The following is a 12,206-nucleotide window of genomic DNA, read 5'->3' on the forward strand; positions in this document are numbered from 1 at the left end:
AAATTATTAGACACTAAATCCTCAATACCTGAGTGATTTGAGATTACTTGTTTGAGAACTGGTTGCTTTGACGTTGACCAACCGTCGCACCGTAAAAGGAGGCTATAAAGGCAACGCTCAGGTAATCACCTATCAAACGAAGTCTAATCTCAAGATCGCAAGATTGGGATTGTCCTCCCATAAATCGGGATGAGATGCTTAAAAGTTGTACAAGGCCACTCGGAGAGCTAGAAACTGTGAAATGCATGGCCGTGCTCGGATGAATCATAGGCTATGATTATCTGTTTATTTGATCAGTTGAACTCTGAAACCGAGGAACACCTCTGGACATAATAAGGATGACAACTCTTACCTTATGTTCAAGAGCAAGCATCGAGCGACAAAGGAATTAGGAAATGCACACTTGTCCCTAAGGACAAGTGGGAGACTGAAGGAAATAATGCCCTTGGTCCAAGTATGCATTCTATGATAAGTCTAATAAATGCGGTTCAGTATTAATTAACAAGTTAATAATTCAGTGAGATCAAGTGAGCTGAATGCCTAGCTAGAGGCCGCTTCAGTTCAAGTGGAATTAATGATATTAATCCACAGCTTACTCTTGACTGAACCCGTAGGGTCACACAAATAGTACGTAAACGGATCAAGTATTTAATAGCATTAAATACTCCATCTATGAATATTCGGAACCGACGGATCTTGGTTTCAGTGGGAGCTAAGATCGTCACAGGCAAGGAATGAATACTCCGGAAACGATGATATTGCCGGAAACGGAAATATGGATCGTATCGGAAATATAAATATTATCCAAGTCGTAGATGTTGCCGGAAACGGAAACATGGTACGTGTCGGAAAATATTATCGGAAATGGAAATATTGCCAGAATCGGAAATATTGCCGGAAACGGAAATATTGTCAGAATCGGAAATATTACCGGAATCAGAAAATAATTCCGGAAACGGAAATATTAAATATTTTTTCGAAACGGAAATTAATTCCGGAATCGGAAATATTAAATATTGTTCGTATCGGAAATGAATTCCGGAATCGGAAAATTTAATCGGAAGCGCATCGTACGAATAAGCATCGGACGAGGCCTGCCGGACGAGGCCCAGCACGAAGCCAGGCCATCGCCCAGCAAGCCAAGCGCGCTGCACAAACAGCAACGCCAGGCCCAGCGCAAGGCCAGGCCCAGCAGGCTGCGCGCAGCGCGCAGCGCGCACAGCGCGCACAGCACGCGCAGCGCGCAGCGCGCGCGGGCGCTGAGTGGGCTGCTGCTCGCACGCACGCATGGGGCCCATCGTGGCTGCCGTGCGTGTGTGTGCAAGTGTTTGTGTTCGTGCACGTTTCCTAAAACATGCAGAGTTCGGTTAATGATTAAATTCCTAATTCTATTTGATAAATTAATTAAATTAGAGTTCTTGTAGGATTCTAGGTTTAATTAATTTGTATCTGAATAGGATTTCGATTCCCTTTCCATACCGCTATAAATATGAGGCTAGGGCTCACAATTTATAACACAAGTTTCAAAGTATTCAAAGTGAGTTTTTGAGAGAAAAATTCAGTCACACATTTGCCTATAAAGTGCCGAAAATAATAGTACCTTAAGGGCGATTCTAGTTGGTCAATCTTAAGGCGGATCCGGACGTGCTGTGGACTATCTACGGAGGGACGACACTTGGAGTCCTAAAGACTTGTTCTTGTTCGGTTCGGGCGCAGCTAGGGAAGGCACGCAACAAAGAGTATGCATCTAATCTATGCTAAATGATTATGTGTAAATAATATGTTTTCCTGGGTTTATGGTTTTTCCGCATGATTTATGAATTGTCATATGTATCATAACCTAACACTGAGCTATTTATAAGGCTAGGGTTTTAAGGATTTGTTCCCAAAGCCCTAGTTACCTGATTGGCTAGCCTTGGAGATGAGGACACGTGTCCTTTGACAGATATGAAGATAGAAGTTTTGAGTTGGCTGATTAGTGTTTAGGCCTCTTCCGGTATGGGCCATTCCTACCTTGTAATTACATTAAAAGGTCTGTAATAGATCTAGAGTGTAGGACACTTGGCATGCAGGGTGCCACATGTTGCGTTACAATTGGTCCAGGGTGGACTATTATTTTTAGCCACATCAAATTGTAAAATAAAATAAAAAGACATAAAAGCAAATTAGTTAGTAAATCAGATTTAATCACAACAGGCAAAAAATCAAAAATAGAAAAAGAAAGTCACAATAAAATACTTAATCCCAGACAAATATAATATTTATTAATTATATACTTTCTTTTAGGGTTTTCTAGGGCGGAATTGAAATAGCCAATTTTCTTTGGAAATTTGGTTATTTCCGCCCCTTCTCTTTCAATTCTGTTGTGTTTTTGCGTTAGATCTCAATAAAACTACATAGTTTCAGTGTAATAAGTACCCCTATGGTGGGTTTGATTGTTTCAGTGTAGTAAATACCCCTATGGTGGGGTTGTTTTTAGTTAAGTTTTGTGTGTTTAGTTTAGTTCAGGTTGTTTCTTTGGTAAAGATTTATGCGGGATCGAAGAGGATGTCAATCTTTCGACAACAATCAGACGAATCAGACGGAAATCATATTTGTCACGGCTACAACAGATCTATAAACTCCCTCATCAATTAAGACTGTAAATCACAACGATATAAAAGAGGATAATGTTTGATATACTACGATCGTAGTTATGGTGAAAAGAAGTTTTTATTTGATTCGATTGTTATGTACTACGTATTTGTTAGATTTAAATCTTTATGTAGATGTCGTGTGACTTTTTATCAATGAATTAACTTGTTTATCAAAAAAAAAATACTTTCGTTTTTCTTTTCATGTATTTTATTATGTCACATTTATATTGTCATAAATAAATCATATTTTAATTAAAAATTTTTAAACAAAATTCAGTGAAAACAAATTCCGTAATAAAAATACATTTCCAATTATTTTAATATCTAATTTTTCTGTGAGAAACTTTGCGACTATTTTTTTTACATAACAAGATTTTGTGTTTGTATATATCTATACTAATATATTAAAAGGCGTTGTGGAAAATGTATATGTGTCACGTAGTACTCTCCTCACGCCACATCATCCACTCACCAAGTATTATGTAATGGACAACCAAAAATCAATACAATGAGGTTCGAACACCAGACCTCAAGTGTGGATGATAATTCTCATTACCATCTTAACCAACTACCAATTGTGGTTCATATCTTCACATTAATTTATAAATAAATGTTCACATGAAATCTAAAACAAATAAATTTTTAAATGACTTTTTAATTTCTATGGACTATTTTGAAAAGAAGAAAAATTAAAGCATTATGACAACCATGAAGAAACATGATGTCATAAGTCTCATAAGAATCAACTATAGGATTGCCTTACATAGCTGTATATATATCTAATTTGGTGTTTATAAATTTGACGCACTTAGTTCCACGAGAAAACAAATTATACACATTGTAAGATGATATGATTGAAAACTTACTTGCCATGATAAATGACTTAGCGTGTCTGTGTAGTTGATGAACTTAACAGATATTTTTCATTCTATAGAAGACAAGTATTTTGGTCAAATATTGAGCTCAAGAAAAATCTAAAACTTTAGTTATTCAATGTAGCATCCGTGGCATCGCCCGGGCCACACACTAGTTTTTTCACACATCGCGTGCATATAAGGACTACGACATAATCTAAGTGTCTAACACGGACTCCGAAAACGTTAAATAACAATGCGTGATTTACACTCTCCTCCATTAAAACCAACAGCTGTTCAAAACGTGAAACCAGTACAGAAATCCCAAATTCCAAACAACTTTGAATTTCCTCAAAAAAAAAATCGAAATCAAATCAAACGCTCATTTTCTACAACGTCGGCAAACCCTAACCTAACTTTGAATTTTCTCTCTCCTAATTTATCTGATCAGACTCAAAATTTTCTAATTCAATCACATTTCTTCCCCAATTCCATTCGATTGTTCGCAGAGTTTTTACTTTTCAGCACAGTTTCCAGAATTCTTGAAATTTTCATCAGAATTCGACGGCAAATGCTAAGCAGATCCAGAAAAATCTCATCGTATACAAGCTCAATCTTTACCAAACCACTGAAAATCCATGGAATTTCATCTAGGTTTTCAATTAGTTTTTGACATATGATTAAACTAAATACTACGAAATCGCCATTGTTATGGGAGCTGCAGAGAGGAAGAAGTGGCTATTTGCACTATTCTCCGCTTTGTTAGTCTCTCTCCTCCTCTTCCTCACAGCTATCTCAGGACTCAACGCCTCATATGCTTTCACTTCCTGGAGCAACAGGCCCACAGCACTCCCGAACCGCGGACCGCAGTTTCCACCGTCCTTCGCTTACTACCTTTACGGCGGACCGGGAGATAAGGAGCAAATTTTCCGGCTATTGCTGGCCGTCTACCACCCACGGAATTGGTATTTGTTGCACCTCTCAGCCGAGGCATCGACAGAGGAGAGAGAATGGCTGGTTGCTGCGCTGAGGTCGGTGCCGGCGATTCAGGCTTTCGAGAATGTGGAAGTGATTGGGAAACCTATATGGTTGACTTACATGGGAGCTACTAATATAGCAGCTACGCTTCGAGCAGCTGCTGTGTTGTTGAAGCTGGATGATGGGTGGGATTGGTTTATTACTTTGAGTGCTTCTGATTATCCTTTGCTTACCCAGGATGGTATGTGATTTTTTTTGGTAATTATCTATTTGTGGAAATACTTGCTAACTTGATGATATTTATTATTATTTCCTTTTGTGGGTTTATACGAGGGAGGTATCTTGGCTGAATTTGACTTGCTTTTTCTGGCTGTTTCTGTACAGTGCTAAATAGTTAATATTGTTTGCCTTAATTTGAGTAATTGATTTACTCTTGATTTAGTCATGTTTGGAGACCTTTACTTGATATGACCTGAGATATTTTGGGTTGACTGTGTAATTATGTTACGTTTCAATGCGAGAGAAATATTGATGTCAGTCGGGGCACACAGTGTTTCCTGATTCGTTTTAAGGTTACTAACATTGTCTATGTAGGCAGGCGTAGTAAGTTTGGGGAAGTTTTTAGTTGTGGCCCATTATCTTTTTTGTTTGATGAGATACTTTATTAACCGAATCTGTTGATAAAAAATAATTTTACAGTGCGTAAATTTGTGTGATGATCATTGGATGACTGTATTTGTGGTTCACGGCTGATAAAGGCAGTTATATATACTGTCTTGATGTTGCACTGTGGAGTAGGTTGTCAATAACAGAAGTATTCATATTCATGTCAAACTAATAGAGTCAAAGAGAACTAGATCTTTAGGGAATGTAAAAAATATGGGTGGTCACTTGGTATTTGAAAGAAATCATGAAAGGTTTCACCGTTCCTATGAACATGCTTTTATATTCGGAAGTGCAGGCTGATGGGCTTGGCTTATTTTATTACTCCTCAGTGCTGAAAAGTTAATTCTCGTTTGCACTTGAAATGATGAATAATTGTCATCTCTAGCCAGGACACTGCTCTTAGACTTTCTTGCACAAGCATGACATCTCTTAAGATAGGTGGTAGCTGGTATTGACCCCCGCCCCCCTCCCCGCAGATCAATTGAATTCTTGTAAAACCATTGTGTTTAGATGACGGTGGGCTTGTGGCTGCACAAGAAAGATAATTTTGAAAAACACGTTCTTTATGACACATTATCCCCCGATCTTAGAAAGTGAGTTAGTAATAATTCAGATGCTGATGACTGCTCACCATATTGTCTTCTCAGTTATTTTAGAGATGTAGGTCTTCTCGGGTTCAGGTGGGTTTGTATGAAAGGAAGTTGCAACTTGCAAATGTACTTCCTTGATGTTTGTTGTTATAGAACTTGGGTGTTGACCCATTACAAGTTTACAACTTCACCAGCTTGCCTCATCCTCTGAGATGAACGCTGTGCTTGCCTAGGGTTATTGCACCTTTTTACCTTGGGTTACATGAGGCCTTATTCAGACTGAAGAATTCATCAACAAAGGCAACTAAAAATGTTAGAGATAAATAAATATTCCTGTTTTCCTTACATTGAAAACATGTTTGGTGATATGCAAAGAATTTTTGACCTGTAGATTTTCATATTTTAGATTCCTCATGACAGAGGCTGTGAAAGTTGAGGTGGGAGCTATTTTGAGGCATCAATGAGTAGCCATATGCACGTATTGAGATTTGAGAATCTATGTTGGCGCTCTAGAGTCCAACATCAATGTTCCTCCCGTTATGGTGTATTTTGTTGAGGAAGAAATAAAAGGAAATGCTTCCACATCATTACTTTTTTTTTGCTACATCAGATTCTGTCCGTTTTGAAATAATAGTTACACTTGCTTTTTCACGGTCTCCAAATCTTTTGACCATTAATATATTTAATTATGTATTTGGACGAGTTATAATAACATGATAATTATTAAATTACTCATTGAGACGATTAACAAGACCCCAAAGATAATATTTTGATGTTTGTATAAGCGGCAATATCTGGTCAAAGATTTCAAAGTTCGACCTCAAAATGAAAAGTGTAACAATTATTTCAAAACGGAGGAGGTACCTTCTAGAAAATTGTTCTGAACGTTTCTTTGCTAGGAGAAGCATCTGGTTTTTAATTTATCCTCGGGGGCTTTGGGGCCTGAGAGGTGGGGTTAGTTGGAGATATGGAAATGCTGCCGAAGTTATGTGGTTAGGGAAATTAAGCGAGAAAGGGGGAAGAACTTTTCAGTTGCAGGATTGAAGAGGTTTTAATTTTTTTTGGGGGGTTGGATATTGTCTTCGGTCCTTTAGGCTTCTTGAGTCATAAAAGGCCTTGGAGTGTAGGATTTGATATTCTTCAATGCCCATGAAGCATGCTTAGTAGATTTGTTGAACTGTTAATTGAGTTGGGTTTAGATGAGCTGTTATATTGAGTTGGATTTTGTTGACCTTGATGAATTTGAGGGTTTAATGAGGCATTGCACGTTGCTTGTGTCTACTGTAAAGTGAGGGGAAAAAAGAAAGCAATGGCCTATAAATGCTCAGCTTTTGGACGCTTTAGGTACTTTGCCCTTAGTAGTTAGTTGTGATACTGTAGAGTGGCTTATATTGGGATTTGTGGATACCTCCATTAGGGTTAGAAGTAAAAGTTACATTCATGCTTCATGGATGAGACCTGATCCTCGATAGATTTCTATATACCTGCAAAATTTTCTCAGTAATAGCTGAAATAGAGCAATAGCCAAATATGGTTTAGGCAAAGATATTTGAAATTTCTTTACATTTTGGCAAGGCAATAATAGGTGGCAGAGTTGAATCTTCTTTTGATTGCTGCCAATTTTTGTACTACCTCGGTTTTTTTCTACTCACTTGGTGTAGATTTGCTATGGGATATTTGGAAAAGGTGGGTGGGTTTAAGGCATGAGAGAGTGTTTGCCAAAAATGGAATAAATTGAGTTTATGGTTGTGTATAGCAGTATAGGGTATCAAACTACTCGATACTGTATCAGCCAAATTGCAAATTTTAGATTTTTTTTTATAAGAAAAGAGATTAGATTATATTAACAGTAGGATGCCTGTCAGTTTTTTTATATTAACAGTAGAAAAAAGAAGAGCAAACAATGAGGACAAGGCTGTCCTCTTATCTAGAAAGCAAAATTACCGATTGCCCCAATTTCTTTGTACCTCCCCTTTCGAGTAAGTCTTGGAAGCCCCACTGGCCTTAGCCCATGAAGATGCTAAAAATGTTACTTTGCCCCACAATAACTCAGAAGGTAACGAAACTCGGGAACAGACCCTCGCGTTTCTGTCCAACTACACACACCACATAATTGCCATGAAAGCATTGTGCCACAACAATCACTTCTCCTTACCCTTACCAGACCCCTAAAGCAAATTTCCAGCCAATCCAATATCTTTGAAGGGCAAACCGAAGTTTCCCCATGAACTGCAGTTAATCTCCTCCAAAGGTAACATGCCATATCATAATGTAAGAAAACATGTGAACATGGCTCACTATTAGCACGGACAAACATCCACCAAATCTGACCTACGCTTTTGTAGCATGTCATTAGTATTAATTCTCCCTAACGCCAATGTCCACACAAAGCCCTTACCTTAAGAGGTACCTTCACCTTTCAGATGAGATTTGCTACTGTAAAAGCTGGAAACTTAGGTGGTCTGTTTGAGTTGATGCTTTGTGTATAGAGTATAAAACTACTATATACTGTATCAGCCAAATTGCAAACTTTAGTATTAGTAGTTTGTTGATTGGTTTTTTAATAGTTCTTGCTTTGTGTTAATTCAAAACACCAATTTATATGGGACAAGAAAACATAAAATTAAATAAATAAAGAAACTAGTTTGGCGTTGTGTATGACTTGTTACCGATACTTAATCCACAACAACAAAATAACGGCTGAACCTTACTGATGCTTTCTTGCAGATCTAGTGGTCATTTTATTTTTGTTAAGTTATTACTGGCTTATTGTGTCTGAAATTCTGAATGCGTTCAGAATTTCCCTTAATTTTGTGACGGGGGCAAGAGTGTGGTGGGGAAGTGGGGGGATGCAGGGATGAAGAAGAAAGAACCGGAAAAGGTCAGGGGAGAAGTTGGATTAAGATAAGGGGCTGTTTGGTTCACCTAAAAGAAAGGGAAAAGAATCAAGAAAGAGAAATACAAGGAAAAGAATCAAGAAAGGGACATTGAAAAAAGTGTTTGGTTCATATCTCCCAAGTCCCAACTCCTTTCTTGCAGGCAGCATTTCCACCCTCTTCAATCATCATGTACAAAGCTAACTACTACTTGTATAAAATATATTGCCTAATGCCTACCATTTCCCTCCATCTCCATTCTCCACCCTTTCCATTTTTCGCCACTGCTATCTTCTTCATCGCCAACATCTTCCATCATCCGACTTTGGTGGCTGGATTTGACCATAGAAGCTCTAGATCGAGAGCTTTAATAGTCGGATTTGACCATAGAAGCTCTAGATCGAGAGCTTCAATAGTCGAATTTGATCACCTAAAGATCATTTCGTTATCTCACTGTCCTCATCAAAGAACTTGCAGGTTTGAAGCTTTATTCAATTTTTTTCTTGGGTTAGTTTGGTATTTGTTTTTATGGTGTTGCTGGTGGCGAATTATGGGGGCAGAGTAAGGTGAGTAGTTTTGTGGGGTCAGGTGCCGTGGTGGTGTGGCTGTGGAAGTCTGGTTCAGGTTGTTACTGACTTGGGGTGGGGAGTGGAGTAGGGTTAAGAAGGTGAGTGGTGGTGGGATTGGGTCATTTGGTGGTCGCCACTGCGGTGCCGCCATGGAGGGGTCATGGACGCCGGGTAACCGTAAATGGGCTGAAGGCCGGTGGGAGTTCAGTTGGTTGGTGGTGTTAGGGCTGAGATGTGAAAGCTCAAGTTGCGGAATCCAAGTACCAAGAAGGGTGTGGGGATTGTGATAAAACCAAAGTTGGGGAACTTGAAACAGAAATGTGGGGTAAGGGAATGATAAAAAATTTCATCCAAACAGTCAATCCCTTGGTGACTGTTTGGTTGGAAATTTTTATCCTTCCCTTTCCCTTTTCTGATTCCACCCATCCGAACGCCCCCTAAGTTTATCCTCTGCAGTGTGTCATAGGTCACATATCTTGTCTCTTCTATTTGTATTCCATTTACTCTATCAAGTGAACAATTAGTAACTGTCCATTAAAAGACCATGTACAGAAGAGAGCATTTGCACTCCCGGGTCAGAAGACTCAGAACTCAGGGGCAAGGCTGCTAAATGGTAACGTGCTAACGTCTTATTCCGGGCTTCTACCGCTCTGGGTGATTTTGATGTTATGGTATGCCAGTCACTTGGTTGACCTGCCTAGGCTGGGTGCTGTTGTATCATCAGCAATCATCAGAAGTTTGAAGTGAAGAGAACTATGCTCTTCATGTCTTACATTACACTTGATTCTTTTACTTCCCTCTACCCCTCTCGCCTTTTCATGGCTCCTCCACCCTCCTCTCCCCCTTGGCCCCTTCATGCGGGCGCTTCCCCTCCAGATTTTGTCTCTCCCTGCCCCGGGATAATTCGCTCTTATGTGTTGGCGGCCATTTTTTTTTATAGTTATGAACTTATGACAGCTATGCTTTCTGCGGATTTCAACATATGCTTGTATGATGACTTGATGAATACTTTTGAGTTTTGACTAAGCTGCTGCATTTCGTACTTGAGCTAAAAAATGCTGGTTTTAGTATCCATATTTAGTTATGATTCATTTCCTTTGTTGATGCTGATAAAAGTCTGTTTACCTATTTACTTCAGACTTGGCTCATGTATTCTCATCAACTAGAAGAGACCTCAATTTCATTGATCACACCAGTGAGCTCGGTTGGAAAGAGTAGGCAAACCCTTTCATCAACTTAAGCAATCATTTGCGGCAAATAAATCTGATTGTACTCACACCGGGGGTGTCTTTTCCCCCCAAACATTAAATTTTGCAGGCAGCAAAGAGTTCAGCCTATCATCGTGGACCCTTCAATATACTTAGCCAGAAGAAGTCAGATATTTACTGCAACGCAGAAGCGACCTACACCTGCTGCTTTCAAAGTTTTTACAGGCAACTCTTCTAACCATCCTCCGCTGTTGTAGAATGTAGAGTGAATACAAACACTTGTTATGTTGATAACGATCATTTGCTCTTTTGCAGGTTCTCCCTGGATTATGTTGAGCCAGCCCTTTTTGAAATTTTGTCTCTTTGGTTGGGATAATCTGCCGCGCACCATCTTAATGTATTTTAATAATGCAATGTTACCTCAGGAAGGCTATTTTCATTCAGTCATTTGCAATTCACCGGAGTTCAGAAACACAACTATTAACAATGATTTAAGATACATGATATGGGATAGTCCTCCAAAAATGCAGCCTCACTTTCTGACTGTATCAGATTTTGATCAGATGATACAAAGTGGAGCTGCTTTTGCACGACGATTCAAAAAGGATGACCCAGTATTGACGATGATTGACGAGAAAATACTTCACCGGAAACATAACAGAGTTGCTCCAGGGTCATGGTGTTCTGGCCGTGATAGTTGGTTTACTGATGCTTGTGCCCAGTGGGGTGATATCAACTCTTTGAAACCCGGTCTACAAGCAAAAAGGTTTGCAGATTCTATGACAAACTATATTGATGACCTTAATTCACAGTCTACCCAATGCAAATGACAGTTGTCTTCTAGGACGTGGAGGCATTGTAATGTTAACGTATAGCAAATCATGAGAGCTTACTGAGGTGGTTTTTCCATCCAATCGCGGATGGGTGTTTGTACTAATTTCATATACAAATTGTTCATATAGTGGGTGGAAGGTTGAGGGGAGAATGGCATACCTTTATAGAGACTTTGAGCCTGCATTGTGGCTTAGAGAGAGGCCAACATTGGTTGTAGAGTAAATCTGGTCTTTCAAATAATTAGGAAGTCACTTTATTATGCGGCACTATACATACTGATGATCCTTTTGTATCTTTTTGTATGGCGTGGTTGGAATATGCTTATGGTTGATGATTCTTGATAGCCTTGTGTTAGCTTTCAACTGTCCCTATATTAACTAACTTTGTCATACAACACCCTATTCTGTTTCATTCAACTCATCAAGGGATGGTAAGGCCTCGTTCTCTTCACCTCATTTGGTTTAAATTTTCTAGTTTTTGGTCTGGTTGATCTGAATGTTTTTTGTGAGTGCTTTTTCTGGTCTATCTAATAAGCAATAAGAATAAGGTCCAATTTTGCCTTTTGGCTTTCTATTCAACAGTTTTAAGACAGGGTTGTCTATTCCCTTCTCAAATCACCCCTGCTTCATATGTTTATACCAGTTAACATGTATCAGGTACGTCATGTGGAATTAAGCTTTTGTTTTTAATTCTTTTAGGCAAATTCGCTAAAAAGTACCTTTTATAAATCAAATTTTGCGAGAAAGGATCTTATATAATTTTTTTTGTGAAACCACACCTTAATATAATTTTTTGCGAGAAATGACCTAAAGGAAGTTTCCGGTATTGATTGACCATTGACTTGCGCGTGAGCAACACGTGTGGCTTAACTTGGCTAAAGACACTGATTTTCTCGAGTCTTGAATTTTCAAACTTGATTTTATTTCGATATTTTTTTTCAACTTTAGGTTTTAATGCTTAAAATTTTGGAGGAAAATTGGGTGTGGTTAGCAAAA

At 38.8% G+C, this 12,206-nt stretch overlaps 1 protein-coding gene across 1 annotated transcript; it reads left to right on the top strand.

Annotated features, from left to right (window-relative positions):
• The first annotated feature begins 3,794 nt into the window (after positions 1–3,794).
• LOC110797566 (beta-glucuronosyltransferase GlcAT14A) lies at positions 3,795–11,554 on the top strand. Its single transcript, XM_022002686.2, has 4 exons — positions 3,795–4,709; positions 10,308–10,383; positions 10,487–10,602; positions 10,693–11,554. The coding sequence occupies exons 1-4, from the start codon at positions 4,202–4,204 to the stop codon at positions 11,205–11,207; spliced, it is 1,215 nt and encodes a 404-aa protein (XP_021858378.1). The 5' UTR covers positions 3,795–4,201; the 3' UTR covers positions 11,208–11,554.
• The last annotated feature ends 652 nt before the right edge of the window (positions 11,555–12,206 follow it).

This window comes from Spinacia oleracea, chromosome 3 (assembly GCF_020520425.1).
Source record: "Spinacia oleracea cultivar Varoflay chromosome 3, BTI_SOV_V1, whole genome shotgun sequence".
NCBI lineage: Eukaryota > Viridiplantae > Streptophyta > Magnoliopsida > Caryophyllales > Amaranthaceae > Spinacia > Spinacia oleracea.

Excerpts from the sequence above, each read along its gene's own strand:
- LOC110797566 (XM_022002686.2), top strand. The coding sequence starts at position 4,202 with ATGGGAGCTGCAGAGAGGAAGAAGTGGCTATTTGCACTATTCTCCGCT. Across the intron at positions 10,384-10,486 it reads AGTGAGCTCGGTTGGAAAGA|GCAGCAAAGAGTTCAGCCTA; the intron begins GTAGGCAAACCC and ends TAAATTTTGCAG. Across the intron at positions 10,603-10,692 it reads TGCTTTCAAAGTTTTTACAG|GTTCTCCCTGGATTATGTTG; the intron begins GCAACTCTTCTA and ends GCTCTTTTGCAG.